The sequence below is a fragment of the Sipha flava genome, unplaced genomic scaffold (genome assembly GCF_003268045.1).
Source record: "Sipha flava isolate LNK unplaced genomic scaffold, YSA_version1 557_pilon_pilon, whole genome shotgun sequence".
In the NCBI taxonomy this organism is placed as follows: Eukaryota; Metazoa; Arthropoda; class Insecta; order Hemiptera; family Aphididae; genus Sipha; species Sipha flava.
Window position 1 is genome coordinate 17,027 of NW_020273540.1, and position 20,690 is coordinate 37,716.

The 20,690-nt window shown below is 27.8% G+C and overlaps 5 protein-coding genes across 8 annotated transcripts in view; 3 read left to right on the forward strand and 2 right to left on the reverse strand.

Annotated features, from left to right (window-relative positions):
* The first annotated feature begins 5,156 nt into the window (after positions 1 to 5,156).
* Positions 5,157 to 8,647, forward strand: LOC112691100 (crossover junction endonuclease EME1). Of its 2 annotated transcripts, XM_025565245.1 has the most exons (11): positions 5,157 to 5,406; positions 5,483 to 5,626; positions 5,804 to 5,893; positions 6,090 to 6,224; positions 6,290 to 6,433; positions 7,329 to 7,492; positions 7,754 to 7,789; positions 7,850 to 7,981; positions 8,041 to 8,239; positions 8,344 to 8,400; positions 8,485 to 8,647. In XM_025565245.1, the coding sequence occupies exons 1-11, from the start codon at positions 5,248 to 5,250 to the stop codon at positions 8,596 to 8,598; spliced, it is 1,374 nt and encodes a 457-aa protein (XP_025421030.1). In that variant the 5' UTR covers positions 5,157 to 5,247; the 3' UTR covers positions 8,599 to 8,647. The 2 variants fall into 2 exon arrangements, with proteins under 2 accessions (XP_025421030.1, XP_025421031.1); XM_025565246.1 differs by having other exon boundaries at positions 8,325 to 8,577.
* A 457-nt stretch (positions 8,648 to 9,104) lies between these two features.
* LOC112691102 (zinc finger CCCH domain-containing protein 11A-like) lies at positions 9,105 to 11,953 on the reverse strand. Of its 2 annotated transcripts, none has more exons than XM_025565248.1 (5): positions 11,595 to 11,953; positions 11,035 to 11,129; positions 10,498 to 10,617; positions 9,998 to 10,106; positions 9,105 to 9,518 (listed from the first exon to the last, which is right to left on the reverse strand). In XM_025565248.1, exons 2-5 carry the CDS (start codon positions 11,095 to 11,097, stop codon positions 9,382 to 9,384), a joined length of 429 nt encoding a protein of 142 aa, XP_025421033.1. In that variant the 5' UTR covers positions 11,098 to 11,129; positions 11,595 to 11,953; the 3' UTR covers positions 9,105 to 9,381. The 2 variants fall into 2 exon arrangements, with proteins under 2 accessions (XP_025421033.1, XP_025421034.1); XM_025565249.1 differs by lacking the exon at positions 11,595 to 11,953 and adding an exon at positions 11,434 to 11,519.
* Positions 11,954 to 12,078: 125 nt separating this feature from the next.
* LOC112691104 (mediator of RNA polymerase II transcription subunit 21) lies at positions 12,079 to 13,206 on the forward strand. The gene is made up of 4 exons (XM_025565250.1): positions 12,079 to 12,330; positions 12,669 to 12,777; positions 12,841 to 12,941; positions 13,015 to 13,206. The coding sequence occupies exons 1-4, from the start codon at positions 12,289 to 12,291 to the stop codon at positions 13,180 to 13,182; spliced, it is 420 nt and encodes a 139-aa protein (XP_025421035.1). The 5' UTR covers positions 12,079 to 12,288; the 3' UTR covers positions 13,183 to 13,206.
* LOC112691101 (25S rRNA (adenine(645)-N(1))-methyltransferase) lies at positions 13,174 to 14,571 on the forward strand. The gene is made up of 4 exons (XM_025565247.1): positions 13,174 to 13,556; positions 13,655 to 13,816; positions 13,895 to 14,152; positions 14,305 to 14,571. The coding sequence occupies exons 1-4, from the start codon at positions 13,198 to 13,200 to the stop codon at positions 14,522 to 14,524; spliced, it is 999 nt and encodes a 332-aa protein (XP_025421032.1). The 5' UTR covers positions 13,174 to 13,197; the 3' UTR covers positions 14,525 to 14,571.
* A 1,727-nt stretch (positions 14,572 to 16,298) lies between these two features.
* The window catches only part of LOC112691105 (F-box/LRR-repeat protein 7-like), a 32,714-nt gene continuing 28,322 nt past the window's right edge, over positions 16,299 to 20,690 (reverse strand). For both annotated transcript variants that reach the window (XM_025565252.1, XM_025565251.1), the window contains 2 exons: positions 19,899 to 20,078; positions 16,299 to 17,258 (listed from right to left, as the gene is read on the reverse strand). In XM_025565252.1, the coding sequence (XP_025421037.1) occupies positions 16,723 to 17,258; positions 19,899 to 20,078 (716 nt within the window). In that variant the 3' untranslated portion in view covers positions 16,299 to 16,722. The remainder of the gene's footprint in view (positions 17,259 to 19,898; positions 20,079 to 20,690) is intronic.

The following is a 20,690-nucleotide window of genomic DNA, read 5'->3' on the forward strand; positions in this document are numbered from 1 at the left end:
TAACTCAGTTTTTAGAAATTCCCCAATTTCAGTTTCAAAATTTCCCTGTTAATCAATTTTTTTTCCTGTGTATCAAAAAAATCCGAAAACATTCCAATGAATCATTGCTAAAACTGTTTTTAAAATGATGATAAAATGATTCCGGGCAGATCAGTAATTACTGATAAATGATAATAGAAATTGATAGCGATAACTCCTGAAAACCTAAAATATAATACACTTTTTAAGAAAAATAATATAAAATAATTTATTTTATTGCAATAAATTATATTATATAACTTTATTAAACTTATCAATTATAAAAATATTGACACCTTAATGTAAAGTCTTGTATCATACCATCTGTTAACTTATTTTCAGCCAAAATTAGGGTTATTGAAGCCATAACCTTACCACCTGGATATATATCTTTTAAATCTAAAAAGAATTCAGGGTTTCTATATTATATTTCGTTAACATCTTTTTTATAAATATAATCTTTTTTCATGTAGCAATTGAGTATTTCTTTGTACAAAGATCCAATTTTATCATAAACTACATGTATTTTAACAGTTGTTGATTGCATTTCAATATTAAGATCTATGAAAAATGGTAGAACAAAATCAAGAAATTCAAAATATAATAATGTTAAGGGATTGGTTAATCAATCTAAAATTATTTTTGCATTTTCTAACCCATTGTTTAATGCAGCAGAAGTAATGTACAACTTTAAAGCTGGGTATTGTGATATTATCCGTTTCACAACTGAATGTAATGAAAGCCATCTTGTCTGGGCTGGATGAAGTAGTTTATGCATTTTTAAATTTAAAAACTGTTGAAATTCTTTGTATTCACATAACCCTTTTTGGGTTGTTACTAATATAATTGTAAATATCTCGAGCTATATCTTCCACATACTTAGGCAATTTCATGCAAGCATAAGATGCACATAGGTGGAATGAGTGGCAGATACACTTAAATCCAAAAAGATTTGGAATATCTTTCTTCAATTTTGTGGCTAGGGAATTATGTGAGTCCATCATATTATTTGCCCCATCACTTGCATACCCAATCATATTCTTTTTATAAAGTATATTATTTTCATCAAAAAAATTTATAACAAGGTCATACAATGTTTGTGATGTAGCACTATTCACTTAAATTAAGGTAATAAATCTATCCATTATATAAAAAGGTGATTGAACTATACGGACAACTAGAGCCAAGTGCTTAATTGAAGATCTGTCGGTGCTTTCATCTAAAATTATTGAAAACTAACGGGACTTGAGGTCGTTCATAAGGTTATCATGACTTACAGCAGCTACAACATAAGATATGATTGTTTTGCATTTATTATCACCACATTTCAAATTGTGTGAAATTTTCGTATCGGGACAAATTTTTTTTATGAGCTTCGGTAAATGGTTCATGATAGAGTATGGTAAATTATGTTCAGCTATGAACAATGACAGTTGTAGTTCAGCATATTTCACCTATAATTATACATTTTTTTATGATGTACCTATTTGGAATACTATTTTTCAAGAGTATTTGAATATTTATTAGTACATACTTCATTTTCCAATTAACTGTGATCTGTTAACAATTTACTTATACTAGATTGATTTTTAGCGCTTTCCATATTTTTCAAATGTTTTTTGACAAGGGAATGCTTTTCAATTTCTGATTTACCAGCTACTCCATCTACTAAACATGCTTTGCAATGAAAAAATGTATTCCCTAAAAAAAATTTATAATGAATACCTAAGTAGGTATTTGATTAAAATATATTATAGGTATATAAAAGTACATTTTTAAAATATTACCTTTTTTGCTCGCTGAAAGCCATCCTTTAAATGAGGCAACTGCCTCCCATTCAACACAATATTTTTGTTTATAAGACAATTTAATTTCTTTAGGTGGCGTTAGAGGATTATCGACATCCGAGTCCGACATAATGAATAATAAAAAATAAAAAACAACAAACACCTAAGTACCTGAACAACAGTACGAGACACGTAGAGCGTTGAGTACTTGTTGGCGAATGACGACAAAACGTATTCGTATTTCGTCCATATTACAATTTATTATTATAGGTATTATAATTTTATATTATTCTAAAAGTGTTCCACAAGTAGCCGCACAAATTAATTTTTCTTCATTAGCCAATGAAATTAAAATTCTATATTTAGTGATTTTTAATTTTCATGGATTGTCATTAACTCATAAATCATTATTACTTCAATTGTTTTTTCGGTATAAGTATTTCATTTATAGTAAATTATACTACGGGTTCATGGGTACATATACTACATGGGTTTCCGAAGAATTCTAAATTAGACCTGCTGCATATTTTATTATTGTGGTTATTTTTATTTAGTATTATTATTTCGTAATATAATACTTCGAATTCTTATATTTTGTTTTTGTCATTAATGGTCATTACTCATTAATGAAATGACTGCTCACAGTTTTCGCCTGTAACCTAACCTGTGATTAATAAAATTAATATGTATGTATAGTATACATTGTATACATTATACTCGAACTACACTGATCACATCAACTGATTGTGCCCCTTCGGTATAGATTGCTTATTTCAAATAAAGAAAAAAAACCAACCAGCTTAAAATCTAAAAACTCCCTAGAACCAACAGTTTCTAAAAGAAAATTCCTCATTTCCCTAATAAGGTCAGAATTCCCTAAAACTAGGGAAATTTCCCTAAAGTTACGAAGGCTGTGTCAACCGCCCCAAGGCTAATTTCTCCCACATTTATTGAAACGAGACATCGATCGTGCACGACGGTCGCCGATCAAAGTTTGCCGACGAGTATACACCTAATTCCAATAACTTATTTACAATTAATAAATATCTGACAAGCGCGGCGGTGTGGCATGTAAAGTTATATAGGAATCAGTGCGTAATATTTATTAATTTATTTTTATTGATATTACTATTATTTTGTATCAACAGGTGGGGGATGCGCGCCGCCGAACCAAAACCAGTCACGCAAACGGTATGTTCTTTTTTGAAACGAAGTATACATATATGTATAAATTAAGTATAAAGAAGTATAGGTATATAGATCTTATACTAGTTCACAGAACAAATTGTTCTGTGAATAGATAATACTTATTAATTATCATTTGTCTTGTTATCGTAGGGATGGGGTAGTTGTTCCCTCTGATAAGAATTATAGCTGATAAAAAGCATTTTTGATTATAATTCTAACCTAGACTGGTCTTATGATTGACTTATATATAATAAGTTTGTTTTGGAGTGTTATTTTGGAGTTTAGGAGTGGTCGGAGGAGGTGAAGTCTGCTGTTCGATGATTTTCTTTTTGGTGGGGGCCCCAGGTTAGTCTTTTATCAAGCGTTATGCATAAGTACTTAATTTTGGTTTGGACAGGGATGGGGGCGTTGTTCATAATTAATTTAGGGCACTCACAGGGAGATTGTTTTAACGTGAAAGTAACTTGCACAGACTTTTCCGTATAATTTTTATTTTCCATTTTTTGGCCCATTCTTCAATTTTATTAGCATGATCCTGGAGTTCAGCTGAAGCTTGGATAGGATTTGTACTGGAGGAAAGAATAACTGTGTCATCAGCGTATGTTGCTAGAAGGGTGTTACTAGATTGAGGGATGTCTGTTGTGAATACATTATATAGATCAGGGGATAGATCACTACCCTATGGAACTCCAGCAGATATTGGGTAAGTAGATGAAATATTGTTACCCCATCGTACGACAAACGAACGATTTTGTAGGTAAGATTTGATAATAAGATAGTAGGGAGCTGGCATCAAAAGTTTTAATTTGTATAGTAAGCCATCGTGCCAGACTTTATCGAATGCTTGACCAATATCTAAAAAAAGTCCAAAATTTATTTTCGAGAGCAGTTGAGATTTCATCAGTAAGGCGATAAACTTGATGGATTGTTGAGTGCCTGTTTCGAAAATCAAACTGATTATTCGGTATGATATGGTTGTTTTGAAGGATGGGACGTAATCTTTTCAGGAGAGCCTTTTCGAAAAGTTTACCAATGACTGGAAGTAAGCTTATGGAACGGTATGACGAAGATAAATGTTTAGCTTTATTTGGTTTGTGTACAAGTATAATGACTGCAAATTTCCAGATTTTAGGGAAGTGGGACAATCTTAGCATAGAATTTTATATGTGGGTGAGCAATGATAAAGTTTTGAGAGACAGATTTTTCAGAATTTTGTTTGTAATGAGGTCATTTTCAGGTGCCTTGCCGGGAGATAATTTTTTAATTATAGTTATACTGAATTTCACCAGGAAAGATGGGTTTCAGGTAGCGACATAGGTAGCGAAGCTGATAGAAATTGTTGAATTTCAATAATTGTGTCGTTTTCGGGATCGATGCACGAATGAGGCTGGAATGTTTCACCTAATTGAGAATATACAGATACAGAGAATGTACAGAATATACGTTGCAATTAAAAATGTAAATGTTGAGGTGTTTTTAAATCATATTATCTATACTTCATACGTACCGAAAAAAGTGAATTGAGGAATTACTTTTAAAGCGATTTGAACAACCGTATGCAATACAAGAAACAGGCATATTTAATAAATATTAGTTACTAAATAGTGTATAATTAATATTGTGATGTGTGGGGAATAGTGTTGATACAATATTTTGCCAACCCAAAACATGGCAGACAAATGATAACATAATTAATGCGTGCTTCAAGTGATATCGGAAGTTCGTCATCTAGTATAATATAGATATCTATGTTTATAGCCAGCATAAGAAAATTAACAAATGAATTTATAACTTGGTCTATTAGACCCACAGTAGTAACCTTTGCAACTGACCCACACTTGGTAAGCCCATATTTTAATACATTTATTTATCACATCAAATTTTTGAAATGGCCCTGCAATAAGCGAGACCTACAATCCGCTAAATCGTCCCAACTGATACTTTTGGTCACTCCACAAATCTTAAATACATTTTTTTATTTTACAATATTTGAATTGGAAAATTAATAAATATTTTAGGTTGGTGTCACTACGGTGGCAAGATTCGTGGGATTTTTACATTTCGATATTGGTACTTTTGTTTTTTTGATTTTTTTTTTGTTATCTCATGTTATTATCACAGGTTGTTAACTGCCTGATGCCCGTTATCGTAACAGTCGTTTAAATGTAAATAATCTTAAAATATTTGTTTTATAAATTAAATTAAATATTAAATCTATTGCAATTTATTTCGTAATTAATGCTAATTGTTGACTATGGATAGAGATTTTTATAAGACTTATGCGATATCGGATTCAGATAATGATTCAGTCATAATTTTAAATCCTGGAACTGATCAAACAAATATTAGTCTGTACAAAGACTGTCCTACATCACCAGAAGAACCAGAATTTTTTCGACAAGTTATTCGACGTGTATAATATTGAGTTATTGATAATTAAATATATTTTTTTAATGTTTTATATTTTTTATGTTTTTTTTTTTGTCTAGCAAAAACGAAAAAAATCTTTATCTCCAATTTTAACTTTACATTGCGGAAAAGATGCAAGTTATTCAGAGAAAAATTTGCCCACTAATGAAAATCAAGACTATAGTTACCGTACTAAAATACCCAAATCAAATATTAATGAACCTGTGAGTAATTATATCAAATATATTTAAAAACAAATCATATATTGTGCTATGTATATGCTCTCATATATAATTACAAAAATTAATAACTCTTTAGAAATGATCATGAAATAATAAAAAGTATACTGTACAAATTTTAAATAATCGTTATGTTTATTTGAATTATGATTTATATTTTAGAAAAATCAAAAAAATGATGAATTGTATAATAGAAACATTCCAAAATCAGATATTTATACTACTATGAGCCATGAAAACACAATTGAAATTGTAAATATAAAATTATGATTTTTTTAATATATTTATGTATGTATATAAATAAATATATATTAGTAAGCTAAAAACATTTTTAATTTAACATTTCTATGATTTATAATTAGTATATGAGCAATTGCACAAAAATATAATTTCTACTAGTGAAATTAATATGTATATAATGTATATATGTATACAATATTAAATTTAGTTACAGCCAAAACAGAAAAAAAGGTTAAGCAAAGAAGAAAAAGAAGAAAAAAAAAAAATAGAAATGGCCAGAAAAAATATAAAGAAAAAATTAGCTGACGAACTAAAACGTTTAAGTCCTAAAGAATGTATGAAAGTATGTATTTTCTTTTGATAAAATGTTATACATTTTTAAATGTATATAATGTTAATTTTTTTCAGTATATAACTGTTCACATTGATGTGAATCTTCAGAATCAGGGTTATAGTGAACAAATAATATCTGAAATTCAGTCAACTGATGTAAAGTATAAAATTGAGTCAAATACATCTGTGTCACATTCAGTGACATGGTCAAGACAAATAGTAAATAATTATTTTAAATTTAGTAATTCTACATCATTCCTATCATATATTTTATGTAGTTAGTATAGTTTAACAAGTTGTATTTATAGTTTACATTATAATAAGATCTTGAGTAAATAGTAATTAGAAAAACACCTTTTAAACTATTTAATTAATTACAAGCATTATAATTTATAATGTATCTAAAATACATCTTAAATATATTGATTTTTTTTAACTAATTTTTTTAAACACTCTTCATACTATTTATAATTCATATATTTTGTTTAAATCAAAGAATACTTTATTTGTTCAAACCCTTTTTTTTGTTGATTTTTGAAATCAAATTTATGGAAGTTATAGATATAAATCAAAAAGTGGTTTGATTGATTTCAAAAGGACTTCATTATGAATTAGAATATGTTTTCAGAATTATGGTTTTAATTAATCAAATGTAATAGTAAATATTGTGAAAAAGTTGTTAATTTTTACTATGTTGTTCGAGTGAAAACTAAGACAACACATATGAATTTCAAATCCCATTGACTGATGGAAAATAAAAATTAGAAATCAGCCAGTAGTATCAATATATATTAGATGAATAATTTTTTTTTTAATAAAAGTGGTCATGTATAGTAAAAATTATAAAAAGTTCTGATCTATTTTGTGACAAACGTACAATATTTCAAACAAGTTCCATGTTTATAAACGTTACTTTTAGTTTAAGGTAAAAGACCTGAATAAAATATTAATTTACAATCAATAGGTTATATTAATGCCATTTATTTATATATTTATAAAATAAAATTAAAAAATTATTTAAAATATTGCTAATGTATTAACAGAAATAAAAATGGTAATTTTTATATTTTGTTTACATAACATAATTATTTATATATAATTATAATTTTTCCAGTCTGATACTAATTCTGAAGATGAAAGCTTTATGTTGTTGATCTGGGACTTTGAATTCGTAAAAAAATTAATTTTATCTGATCAACTAATTGAAAAAATTAATTTTATAAAAATATACAAATCACAACTTTCAATTATAATACATTGTACTACAGATGAACTTAAGTATGTATATTTTTAATATATAATTATAGAAAAGAAAAAGTTGATTAAGAGACTTTTTAAAAATCTTTTGCTAGAAGAAAAATATAAATTTTTATAGACCTCTAGGTACCGTTAAATTAATATAATTGATGATTGTTTATACATGTTTACATGTAAAATTAAATAGAACTTTGACCTCCCATATTTTTTCTATTTACATCAATTATTAATAAGTTTGAATTAAGAATTATTTTTAAATATTTGTAATGAATTACCTTACAGAAAAACCAGGTCTAAGAAGAATAGTCAACTCTCAAGGTAGTAAATAAATGTCAAAAAAATGATTAGTATTTACTCTAAAATTATATTTTGTGATAGGTCAGATATGTTGAAAAGTCTTGAACAAATGCTGTTGAGTTGTTCTATTTCATTTCGTTTTATAGAAAATAAAAATGAAATTTCATTGGCAATTTTGTATTATACTAAATCCATTGCTCAAAAGCCATTTAAGTAATAAAATTACCAATTTCTATACTTAATATTGTTTTAATGTCATTATTTATTTAAAGATTGAATAAATATAAAGAGGAACAAGATGGTTGTAATTGGTATGCATCTGGTCATACGAAAAATTGTATTTCAGTAGATAAAAATGGTACAGGTTTATCTCAACTATGGAGACAAATGTTATCACAGTTTCCATTATGTACTCTTGAGATTAGTGAAGCAATCTCATCAGTTTATACTTCACCAATTACATTACTAAAAGTAAGTAAAACAAATTTTGATGTAAAAAAAATATTTCATCTTAATGTATTTGATATTCATTATTTTTAAATATTATAAATATTAGTGTTTAAATTTTAATTTAGGCATATGAAAACTGCAGATCTAGATTAGAAGGAGAAACATTATTACAAGATATTCCTGTAAGTTAGTTGAAAATATTAAAATAGCATAAGATATATTTGTATTAAAATTAATTATTAGAAAAAAATTATTACAAATTTTAGGTTCGTCGTGGATTTGGTCCACTAGCTTCCAATCGTCGTATTGGACCAGAACTGAGCAAAAAAATATACATATTTTTTACAGATAATACTGGATCCACTACATTATTTCAATAGTAAACATTAAAGAAAAAAAAATTAAAAATAAATAACATTAACAAAACTATTTAATAACAACTTATATTACTGGTAATAGTATTTTCATTATGTTCAATTTCATAATATTAGGTGTGCATAGACTAGACACGTCTAATTCTTTATGTCATAATTTATGTATTAAATTTGCACATTTTATACTATTTAGATAATAATTTTTTTAACAAAACCAAAACTAAAATTTTCTATTTATAAATAGTTGTTATTATAAATATTAAGATCAAAACAAAAAAGCATTAATTAATAACTTATTTTTAAAGCATTCAGAATGCAAACAGATAAATAGAAATTGAGCTGAATAACGTGGAATTATGCAACACACGTTATTTATGAACTACAAGTGCAGACAAAAACATGATGTTCATTAAACAAGTCCTCAATATTAAATTATTAAAAAAAAAAAATAATTATAATAATAATAACAATATTTTGTAATAATAATAATAATAATAAAATATTCAAAATATAAAACAAAAATAAATAAACAAGCATCGGCCATAAATTATTAAATAATGCAATTCTTTAAAAATAAAACAGTTCTGTCTCGACCATAAGATTATGAAGATTTCTAGGAAAACTGTTTTCAAAATTTCTTAGTATCAAAGTTAAATTTTACATGAATGCGTTAAAATTGCAATGATCAAGAAACATGGCAGCAGTGGATTGATTATTGTTGAATACGTATGGCAGTGTGACGACAGAACTGCCATATACAGTAGATGCCGAGCTTGCGTTCATTGGTTGTCAATTCATTCTTAATGGCTGGTCGTAACGTTGTCGCATTGCAGCTTCAGGACCAGCAGTAAGAGCGACACCAGCCATTGGGTTCATACGAAAGCTATTTTCAATGGCCATAGTGTTAGCTGCCATCGCAATAGCTCCTGATCAACATTAAATAAATAAAAATGGAAATTTTACAATCAATATTTATGTGTTACAATATCACAATACATATACACATATAGATTATTAAATTATTAATAAAAAAATATCTTGGGCTTTGAAAAATAAATGTTTCCAAACATAAAACTAAAAATTTCCATTACATAGAAGCTAAATATTTATTGCAAGTATACAAGTCTTTTTATTTGTATTTATTCAAACAGATTATTATTTGAATTAACTATAATTTTATTAAATTGTAATTATAAATTATTCTATATTTAATAATGAAAATTTCTAAAATACATTTTAAAATCATAAAAATAAAAAATAATATTAATACTTAGTGATTATTGTTTACATAATCAGCATGAGACTACTGTTTTAAATTTTAAATTAAACTGTCAATTTTATAAAAAGAAAAAAATAGAAGAACAGACACTATTATCAACATAAATTCAGGATTATTCTGGCATACCTGCATCTTGAGATGGATCACGAGGTTTGGTATGTAAAAATGCACAATATGGCTTACGACATCCAGTAGGTTGTTTTTCCCAGTAACATGGTATTGCTTTACGATTTTTCTACAATAAAAATATTTAAAAATAAATTGACTACTTAAATGTTATATTTAAATGCAAATTCAATTCCATATTTAATCTAAGATAATTAATATTAGTTTTGAATTGTTAATTTAATTATGGCATTATATAATAAATGTTATATTAAATAAAATCATAAAGAAATATTTTATTTTATTTGTTCTTCACAAATTAATATATGTATTATTTAACTATAGTAGCAAAATATAGTAAAACAAATATAAAATTTTCAGCATAAAATAAGTATTTGTACAAAACTAATAAACACTATACAGATTTTAGGTATCTCTAGTGACAAATTAAATACAACCTTCAGAGGTTAAGAAATCATTTCAACTAAATTAAAATCAGGTTAATATAGAAGATTAATTACCTTTAACTCCATATGACGTAATGTACAATGATCATTTTCACACTTCCCACTTTGCCAAAAACTACACACCATTTCACATCCTAAAGCTTGTGGTTCATGGCGAAATGGGCATTTATCTCCCTATATTACACATTATAAGATTATAAAAATATAATACATTTATTATAAGTATAGTTAACACAATTATTACAGGAATTAGTGGTGTAGAGAATATGTACTAAATATTTTTTTTTTTTTTTTACATATCCAATGTCATATGATAAATACAATTTTATAAAATCATTAAACATAAATTTAAATGCATTTCTGATTTTGTTATTAATTTATATATATCTTAAGTCAAGCTTGCATCAGAAAAAAATGCAATGAAGATTTTACTAATTAGTATTAAAATTAAAATATTTTTACATAAGTATTTGTATATATTTTTTTTAAAAAATTATTGAATTTTATATGACAATATAAGAAATTTGTGACAATTAATGTACGAATGATAAAGTATCACTTTGTCATATTTCATACAAAATTTAAACTTACTTTCATGCAAGTTGAATAATAATAAAAGTAACAGTCATTGTTTTTCTTGTCACCTTTCTCCATAGTTCCTTTTAGTTTTCTAAAAGTTTCTTGTCCTACGAGAAAAAATTTAAAAAAAAACTATTAAAGCTAAAAATAGTTGTTTTTCAGCAATTGTTTTCATTGCGCAGGGGCAATTGTTTTCATTGCGCAGGGACTAAGTGATCGAGGCTGAAGAGTAGAAATCTATAAATGTTGTACATTATGAGTTTAATATATTTAGGTGTTTGAGGAGAAGTTTAAAAATGGTCGACAAAAATAAAAATTATTGAACATTTAAAAGGAAAAATATTTGGGTATGTCGGAAAAACTTTCGGAGGTATTAATTAAAAAAATCGGTAATAAATTGCACGATAATACCAGGTGGTGTGCGTATGTTCGGCGCCCGGGTGATAACAAGACAGTGATCACCGACGGAAACGCGAGTGCCGACTGCGGAGTGCTCATCGAGTGCTCGACACTCGTACAGCAAGTCTGAGACAGCGGTGGAGGTGGACAACACGTTTTTCGTAAAATCTTACCTGTTCTGCCGAATGCCGCCGCGGTGGTAAATACCTAAGTGACCGTGTTCGCTTCAGGCCGACAGTATCCAACGCGAAAGGTTAGGTACAGGGGCGCGTTCGACTTGTCACTGCGGCGGCGACGGCGTCGGCGACTGTTGTGACGGCAACGGTGTTGTTAACGTCTGCAGACTAACGAATTGACATGAAAGACGCCTACATCGACTGTCAGGCGGAAAAGCTAACGGGAAATGGGATATTGTAGTATCGTCAAGAAAATTGGTTATAAGCGGCAGCGAGAGAGGGGAAAAAGAAGGGAATGAATAAAATTAAAATAAAAAAATAAAATGCTGCTCGTCGTGCGTTATCGGTGTTTTTCGGAAAAACAGCACCGTACTGATGGTTGTCCGTAGATGTTGAAAACCCGTGATGCGGACGCAACCTCTTTGCAATTCGCTGATATCGTCACGAAATAATGTGGTCTGTTCTTACCATAGATAAGATTATCACACATCTTGTTCTTACCTTGTTCCTTCACGTTTAGCGCGACTGTCATTACATAGTTCTGCGTTACGTTGTGTCTGTCCTGAAAGTGTTGAATTACCCGTGTTCTTGCTGTAATTGGTACCCAACGAGTAGCCGTTGTTGTAATTGTTTGCTATTTGTTAGTTTTGTGTGCCGGTATGTGATCGATGTTTTTTGTTAAACAGTCTAAATGGCCGATCGTTTAACGCAGCTTCAAGATATTGTTAATCAGGTAAAATAATTAAAATAAATATAAATATTATAAATTTATGTATAAATATAGTGATTTTCTTTACAAATGTTGTTAATATCACAATTCAAAAAAAAAATTTATACTATTTTTCATGGAAATATTGATTTCAATGTTGCGTTGCTATTAATTCTAATTATTTCGATCGTATTTGCTTCGGATTGTTTAATTTATCAATCTTTCAGGTTACCTGACGTATTCACTTTATAAGTTGCATTCCACTTGACTAACAAATTTTACCAATAGTGAAACTAGAAATAATATTTTGTTCATTTACACATTATTCAATAATAGTTTACTTGATAATTTTTATTTTATAGCAAGCGGATAACTTCTGTAATAGCATTGGCATTTTACAGCAGTGTGCCTTACCATCTAAATTCTCCAACTTTGACCGAAACGGTTCTCAAACTCCTCAACAACAAGAAGGTATTTATTTTTGAAAGCCTTAATATAAATGATTAACTGTTTTAATTTTAAATTTTCTTTTAGATTATACTAGTTTATTTTCTTCTCTTATTACTCGTTGTGCGAAAGATATTGATGTTTTAATTGAATCATTGCCCAATGACGATACTTCTACAGATTTACAAGTATGTATAATAGTATAAGTTGGTAGAAGTATTCTTACGTTAGACAATATATAAGTATTTTAACTTTTCATAGGTTGCAAGTCTAAGAAGATTAGAACAAGAAAACCAGTTGGCTGCTGAACGCTTAGAGGAAGTAGTTCGAAAAGGTGAATTTCTTCTTGAACAGATACAAGCGGCTCTTTCAGATATTGCTCAGCAACAATTAGATATACAGCAAAGTGGTGATAATCATAACGGTTAAATAAAATATTATACAATGAAAGCTAAAAATAAAAAAAATATAGCTAAAGCTATTACTACAATTAGTAAGACACATAAAATTAAAAGAAACAAAATAAAACGTTTGGCAGAGAAGAAAGGGAAAAAGAAAAAAAAGATATCGAAAAAAGCTCTGATTGAAGTTGGTCTGAAAAGTGATACTAAAAAACCTAAATCAACTGTAGAATCCACTCAATCAATTACCAATGATAGTTTAGTAAAATTAACAAATATTAGTTATAAAGGAGCACCAGAAAATCCTACTTTTTACAAGCGTCAAAAAAAGGTTGAAGGAGATAAAACTCCAGTGTCATTTATTAAAAGAATGAAAGATAAATTAAAAGGTGCAAGATTTAGGTAATATTTTACAGGTCAATTATCTTAAGTTAAGTCTAAAAATTAATTTAGACTGTAAACGACTTCATTAATCTTAATTGATAAAAAATATGTTTTAGATATTTAAATGAACAATTTTATTCATCTACCAGTCAAGATGCTTTACTATTTTTCAAAAAAGATCCTGAGGCATTTAAAGCGTATCATAATGGTTATATGCAACAAGTTATTAGGTGGCCAGTCAAACCTTTAGATGTAATAATTAAACAAATTACTCCAATGTATGTTATATTTAATTTTTTTATGTATATTATGTGAGTTACTTTGTTACATTTTATTGATAGTTTTTAATATTTAAGGTTGAAAAAGTCCAAGGAAAAATCACCTGTTGTTGTCGCAGATTTTGGCTGTGGTGACGCTAAACTTGCTCAGGCTTTCCCGAAAAATAAAATCCATTCATTTGATCTAGTTGCTGTTAATAAACATGTAACTGCTGGAGATATGGCTCATACTACCTTAGCCAATGGATCTGTTGATATAGTAATTTTTTGTCTTTCTTTGATGGGCACAAATTTACAATCATTTATCAAAGAAGCTAATAGAGTCTTGAAAACTGGGTAATAATCTAAAGTATATAACTGATTTAATAATTGAGTTAGTATTCTAAATAATTTTTAATTATCTAAATAACTTTTTTTTTATAAAATTATTCTTTTTGATGAAGTTAAATGTATACCAAATAATAATACTATACATTATTTGTTTTTAGTGGTTTAATGAAAGTAGCAGAAATTGAAAGCCGATTTGATAATATTAATATTTTTATTGATCATTTAACTAAATATGGATTTGAAAATTTAAAATTAGACCGGGAAATTGAAATGTTTGTTTTCATGGACTTCAAAAAAATTCAAGATATTAGCAAGACAGCTTTAAAGAAGAAGTTGCCGATATTGGAATTGAAACCATGCATTTACAAGAAACGTTAATGTTCTGCCAAGTTAAATAAAGATTTTTAACTAAAATAGATGATAAATGGATTTAATTTTATTTTCTGGAAAGTCAAATTGTCTGTGATGAATTAGTAATTGGTAAACTATTTAAATTCTGCAATAAGAAAATTGAAATAAGTAATATGCTAGGATAGATGATAATTTTTAATAATTATGTTCAAATTAAAACAAAAACAGGTAAACTTTTGTTATTATTAATATACAGATATTTAAAATGTATACATAGTAACGATTTTATAGATTTTCAATAATTTTTATACATATATTTAAAAAAAAAAAAATGCCTTCAATTTAAATGAAAACCAAATTTTGTGAGAAAACACAATATTATAATTTCAATTCTATAAACCAGGCAACATTATATAAACTATTCAAAATGTTTAAATTGTGATCAGACTTATAAACAAAGACAGTAGGATAATAAACCTAATTAGTAATTTGCCTTTGGTTATTTAAAATAATACTGTATCATAAAAGTACAATTTACACAAGTAAATAAATAAGTAAAATGTTTTTTCAATAATCCTGTTAACAAAATTTTTAAGACAAATTATATGGCACATTAATTATAATTGAATAGAACTTAATAATATTTTATTATGTTACAATATTCATTTATGACAATAATTTAAAACTGAATTTGTAAATTTTGTTTAAATATAAGTACAATATAAAAATATATGAATTAATAATGATTTAATAAATCACGAGTCAACAATTTAATATTTATAGTTTCTTCTGGTAACATAGCTTTTCTTGTGTGATATATTTTTTTAAATATTTTATCTAGTATAACGGTAAATTTTAATATTTACATTAATAATGTACCAATAAAATATTATCAACAAACTTACACTGGTGACATTTATAAAAGAGACAAATACTTGGGAATCTTATGAAATCTGTTAAAGATTAATAAAATAATTTTAATTGATATCCAAGTATATTAATTTTTATACCTTTTTATGGTTTTTTAATACACATATTTTTCGTTATTGGTATAAGTTTTATTTAGGTAATTTTTATGTAGTTACATATATCAGTGGTTTTCAACCTTTTTCGGATTGCGATCCTCATTTTTATTTTTTTGTAATGCAACCCCTTCAAAATAAAAATATTTTATTCATCAAAATTTGATTTAATTACCGATAAAATATTTGCATGATAAACAATTTTGATTAATTTATACTTAAAAATTTCACAAAATAAATAATTTACTTTGTTTTTCTTTTTAAATAATTTGGAAAAATCATTTCATTCATTATTTTTAGCGACCCCCAGGTTGAAAACCACTGGCATACACAAGTTGAAAATCTCAGCCAATAATACAGTTAACTAATAGATAATACCGAAAATAAGAGGATCAGTGAATGGGGTAGAAACATAAGGACAGAAATTAATTTAAAGTAAATCATAAATAAATAATGTTCTTATAATAAAAGTCTTTAAAATTATAGTAAAACATGTATGCATATTTACATATATATATATATATATATATATATATACATTAATTTATTTTTCATCATATTATATAAAATTCTAAAATGGATAGTCGACATGTTGATGTGTAATCATTTGAAGTTTAAACTACCAAACACATTTTTTTAACATTATTACTAGGTTTTTCATTTTTGTACAATGAAAAATATAAGTAATAATTAATGAATTATACTTTGGTCTATTTTCGATTAGAGTGTACCTATAGATAAAACGCTTTGAAATATTGATAAAAATATAAATTCCAGTCTTAACTAAAAATAATACAAGTTTTAATTTCATTACGTTTTACATATTCGCAATAATCTAATTGCATTCATACAATAATAATATTAATGGCAGTGTCGTTAAAATATCAATGATGACCACAATGAAGAATCCATGATGTTTCTCGATTATATTTTACGTTCAACTTTTCTTTCTTTTTTTTTTTTTTTTTTTTTTTGACACAATTTTATATAAAAAGTAACAATCGATGTGGAACAGATGACCTTTATATTTTCGATCGGGAAAGACACACTTCGAAGATCATAGAAACAATACGCTCTAAGCACGTCACTGCGTATCTATGACAAAACATTTAATGCGTACAAAGACCTATAGCGGGCCACTGTGTTCCTGGCCGTAATGCATGCGCGCTACTATTATTGTCTTGTAGTCTTCGGCACGGCTGCTCAGAAGAAACCGGGGTTGGTGTGCTCGATGATGCACCGTTTGCAGTACTTCTTCACAGCTTTGTATCCGTCTGCGGATATCTGACAGTCTTGTATGTTAAGTTGCTGCAGGCCCCGACAGTAGTACGCTATCAGCTGTATACCGCGGTCGGTGACCAGGTCGCAGTTGCGCAGACTGAGCTTCTTCAGGTTAGGACAGCTTTCGGCGAGCGCGCGGAGGCCCGCGTCGCTGACATCGCATTTACCGATGTCCAGCGCGCGAAGCCGAGCGCACGATCGAGCCAACACGGTGATTGCGTCGTCGCTGACTGCTTCGCAGCCGCGCACGTTCAAATACCGTAGCTTGTAGCATCGGCGAGCAATCACCTTCAGTCCAGCATCGCTCACCTGATCGCATTTGGCCACCGACAAGTACCGCAGTAACGCTCCTAGCTTGGCTAACTCGTACAAACCGAAATCAGTTACTTGATGACAGTCCGACACGCTTAGCTCCTTCAGCGCTGAACAAAAACTCGGCACAAACTTGATGCCAGCGTCTGCAAAATAAATAACATTTAGGTTAAACGGTTGTTATAACTGATAAATGCGATATAAATGCGTAATATTAAATCATGAATTAGATTAACTACAGAATATTTCACATAAACACACTCATATTATGCAATAGGTAGATTTGTTTTTTTAAAAATTTTCCGGAGGCCAATGAGAGTTATATAGAATTTACTGTACTTAACTGAATTTATACATTTTTGGAGATAACTTTCAAACTCAACAAGTTTCCTTAGAAACTATAGAAACACAAATTTATAATTTAGATTTTTTTACTCAAAATTATCATAGGTTAGGAACTAATCTTAATAAATAGGTAATAAAATCTGGTATACATTTAAACTTATACGTTTTACTTTATTTATCATTTAGCATTTCGCATTTCATCATATTATTATAAAATCAAGCTTTAACATAATTTTCAAAAGTTTCTTGCTGTTTATCTGTTCACCTTTTCTGTAGGATGCTATTAAAATTATTAGGTACCATGTCATACATTTATTGTCCAGAGGCATATTACGGAGTGAACTAGTATGAGTTCTTCAGTTAGTTCAATCTTCTGAACTACTTTCTACAATACCAAGTTAAAGACTATAATATACTAGTGTAGTTATAAAAGTGATTTTCTTATCTTATTCGAATAGTCACTGTGGCTGGTTCTAATATCATATTCATTATATTGACCATAATTTGCAGTGCTTGAGGCTCCCTACAAAATCAGGTTTCCCGACTTTTTATTCAGAAACTATATTTCTTAAATATTTATTAAGTTTCGTTCATGAATGAGAACGTTTTCATTTTAAAATCCAACAAGGACTATCAATAGAATATAAAACATATGAACAATAATATATAAATGTTTAAATTTAAAATGATGTAAACAGCGTATATTTTATTTTTATTTTAAAATTAATTGTTCCTTGTTAAACAAGATATCTGAAGAGATAACTGATTAAAAAAATGTAGTTAATAGCTATTGTGAAATATATTAATTTAGCCCTGAGGACCAGTGCCGCAACTAAAAAATAGGAGGCCCGTGTGCGGTAATTATATTAGGCCCCTTCCTAGTTTTTATTTTTGTTGTACGTCTTATTTATAAGTATCAATTGTTTTAGGTTTTAAAACATGTTGCACATGTTAGTGTATGATATATGTATATACATTAAATTAAATACCTACAACTGTTGTATATTATACTTCACGACATATTTATGTAGTAATTTGTTTAAGTAGTTTAGGTAGGTATGTTGTATGTCTACTCAAATACTCAATGGACTCATTATTAAATAAATATTATATTATTCTAAAATATTATAACATCCTTACCTGCATTTTAAATAAAGTTTCTTTTTATTATAAAATAATAATATAATATTATTAAATAATTGTGTATTTGTAAAGTGTAGTTTATTTTAAGCTGGGACTAGGGGGCCCCCCAAATGCATGTAAGTCTATAGGCCCGTATGCGCGGCATACTCTGCACATCCGGTTTTTGCAGCACTGCTGAGGACACATTCCAAACATAAACAAAAAACAAATTCTATTCGTAAATAGGAAACAATTTAGCGTGTAGTATTGCAATTTTGTTTGATTGATTGAATCAATAAACTATGTGTATCTCATCGTTAAATCTGTGTTACACGATACTAGTTTAATAGAAACTAGTAATCTATTAGTCAAAAAACCATCCTCCAAATTGAGTATACTAGTATAAGCAAACTAATTTTCTATCGTACTAATTTCCTAGTGAAGGCCAAACATTTAAATTTTTTAATAAACTAACGTTTTTATTAATGCGAGTAAAAATAGTACCATGTACCTGGACGACTACAAAAAAATAGTTAAATAATTGTTAATTTTGAACTAGTAGCTTGTGTTTCCCTGGCAGTATACCTAATATGTTAGTACAGTATATATTTTAAGAAATGTTTACTGAGCAACAAACAATTTTTTCTAAATATAGTCAATGTATAACATAGTATGATGTTAATATTTCACGTTCACTCCACATAATTTTTAAAAATAAATCTTAAAGATGGTAGAAAAAGTAAAAATCGATATTATGACAATATACAGTATTGAATTACTTATATACAAATGTATCTACCATTAATTACCTAATTATATTTTACATAATTTAAAAAATCAATTGAAAATTAATTAAGTTTCGCCCAGTCTTTCAAAATCCTATCAACTAGGTGACAAAATATTTTCATTGAGCGACATTAATGTCATATAGTTAGCTAATTAAAAAAACGCACAGCACTAGTAAATATCTAGTTCAGTGGTTCCCAAACTTTTACCATCACGGAACCCTTAAAAAATAGTTTGTGTTTCGCGGAATTCAAATGTCTTTAATTCTAATTCAACTTTAATTTTTCTAAAAAAAAAAAAAGGAAAATCAATACTCTAAAAATGTTTTTGATAATACTGAATATATAATATTGTTAATGGTTACTCTTTATTAAAATTAGTTTAAAACAAAATTTTTTTCATTTTCCCACGGAACCTTAAGGTTCTGTGGAACACACTTTGGGAAACGCTGATATACTTGATTAGTATCGCATATATAAAATAACTATTTTACCATGTATAATTAAACTAGAATTGTGTAGAATACGCTTTACCTGTAACTTTAGTGCATCGCCGCAGGTACAAATAGGCTAGTTGTGGGCAATTACTAACGATTACACTTAGGTTTGTGTCGTCGACAAGCTGACAGTCAGTTAGATCCAAATACTGTAAACACAGTCTCAACGATGGCTCCGGGCGATTATACACCCCCACGGTACTCACTTTGACACAACCTAAACAAATAACACATTTCATAGTTAACAATTAACAACTAACTATAGGTACCTACTTATTATAATGATTATATATGTTTTAATGTTTATTTTTAACAATTTCATCATATTATTTGTATCATGTTCATTTAAAGAATATACAATAATTTTATATAATTTTATATATATATATCGAAATTGTTTATAATATAGTTTCACTTATAAATAAACTATATAAACAGATTTTATTGTTGTAGATACTAACAATTTTGTGTTGCAAAACATATCATATTTTATAGTAAAAAAGGATAATAATATATACAGTCGAGTCGCGATAACTCGAAATTGAAGAGGGATAAAAATTCACTTCGAGACATGTATTATTCGTGATAACTAACTAATTTATGGGGGAAAAATTTTCTAGGGGAATAAAACACCACAATTCGAGTAGTCAAGTTTTTCGAATTATTGAGGTTTGAGTTATCGCGACTCGACTGTATTATAAATAACAATAGTCAAGACTCTAGAACAATTTATAAATCCATTTTTTCATACATAATAATTATTATTTACTTTAATCTAATTAGTACAAAATAAATATAAAACTGTTTGATTCAATTTTATATTGATAAA

Coding starts and splice junctions, on each gene's coding strand:
- LOC112691104 (XM_025565250.1), top strand. CDS start 12,289: ATGGCCGATCGTTTAACGCAGCTTCAAGATATTGTTAATCAG. Junction 12,331..12,668: donor TTCAAGATATTGTTAATCAG/GTAAAATAATTA, acceptor TTTATTTTATAG/CAAGCGGATAACTTCTGTAA. Junction 12,778..12,840: donor AACTCCTCAACAACAAGAAG/GTATTTATTTTT, acceptor ATTTTCTTTTAG/ATTATACTAGTTTATTTTCT.
- LOC112691101 (XM_025565247.1), top strand. CDS start 13,198: ATGAAAGCTAAAAATAAAAAAAATATAGCTAAAGCTATTACTACAATT. Junction 13,557..13,654: donor TTAAAAGGTGCAAGATTTAG/GTAATATTTTAC, acceptor AATATGTTTTAG/ATATTTAAATGAACAATTTT. Junction 14,153..14,304: donor AATAGAGTCTTGAAAACTGG/GTAATAATCTAA, acceptor ATTTGTTTTTAG/TGGTTTAATGAAAGTAGCAG.
- LOC112691100 (XM_025565245.1), top strand. CDS start 5,248: ATGGATAGAGATTTTTATAAGACTTATGCGATATCGGATTCAGATAAT. Junction 5,627..5,803: donor AATCAAATATTAATGAACCT/GTGAGTAATTAT, acceptor TTTATATTTTAG/AAAAATCAAAAAAATGATGA. Junction 7,790..7,849: donor AAGAATAGTCAACTCTCAAG/GTAGTAAATAAA, acceptor ATTTTGTGATAG/GTCAGATATGTTGAAAAGTC.
- LOC112691102 (XM_025565248.1), bottom strand. CDS start 11,097: ATGGAGAAAGGTGACAAGAAAAACAATGACTGTTACTTTTATTATTAT. Junction 10,107..10,497: donor TACGTCATATGGAGTTAAAG/GTAATTAATCTT, acceptor TTTTTATTGTAG/AAAAATCGTAAAGCAATACC. Junction 9,519..9,997: donor TGATCCATCTCAAGATGCAG/GTATGCCAGAAT, acceptor AATGTTGATCAG/GAGCTATTGCGATGGCAGCT.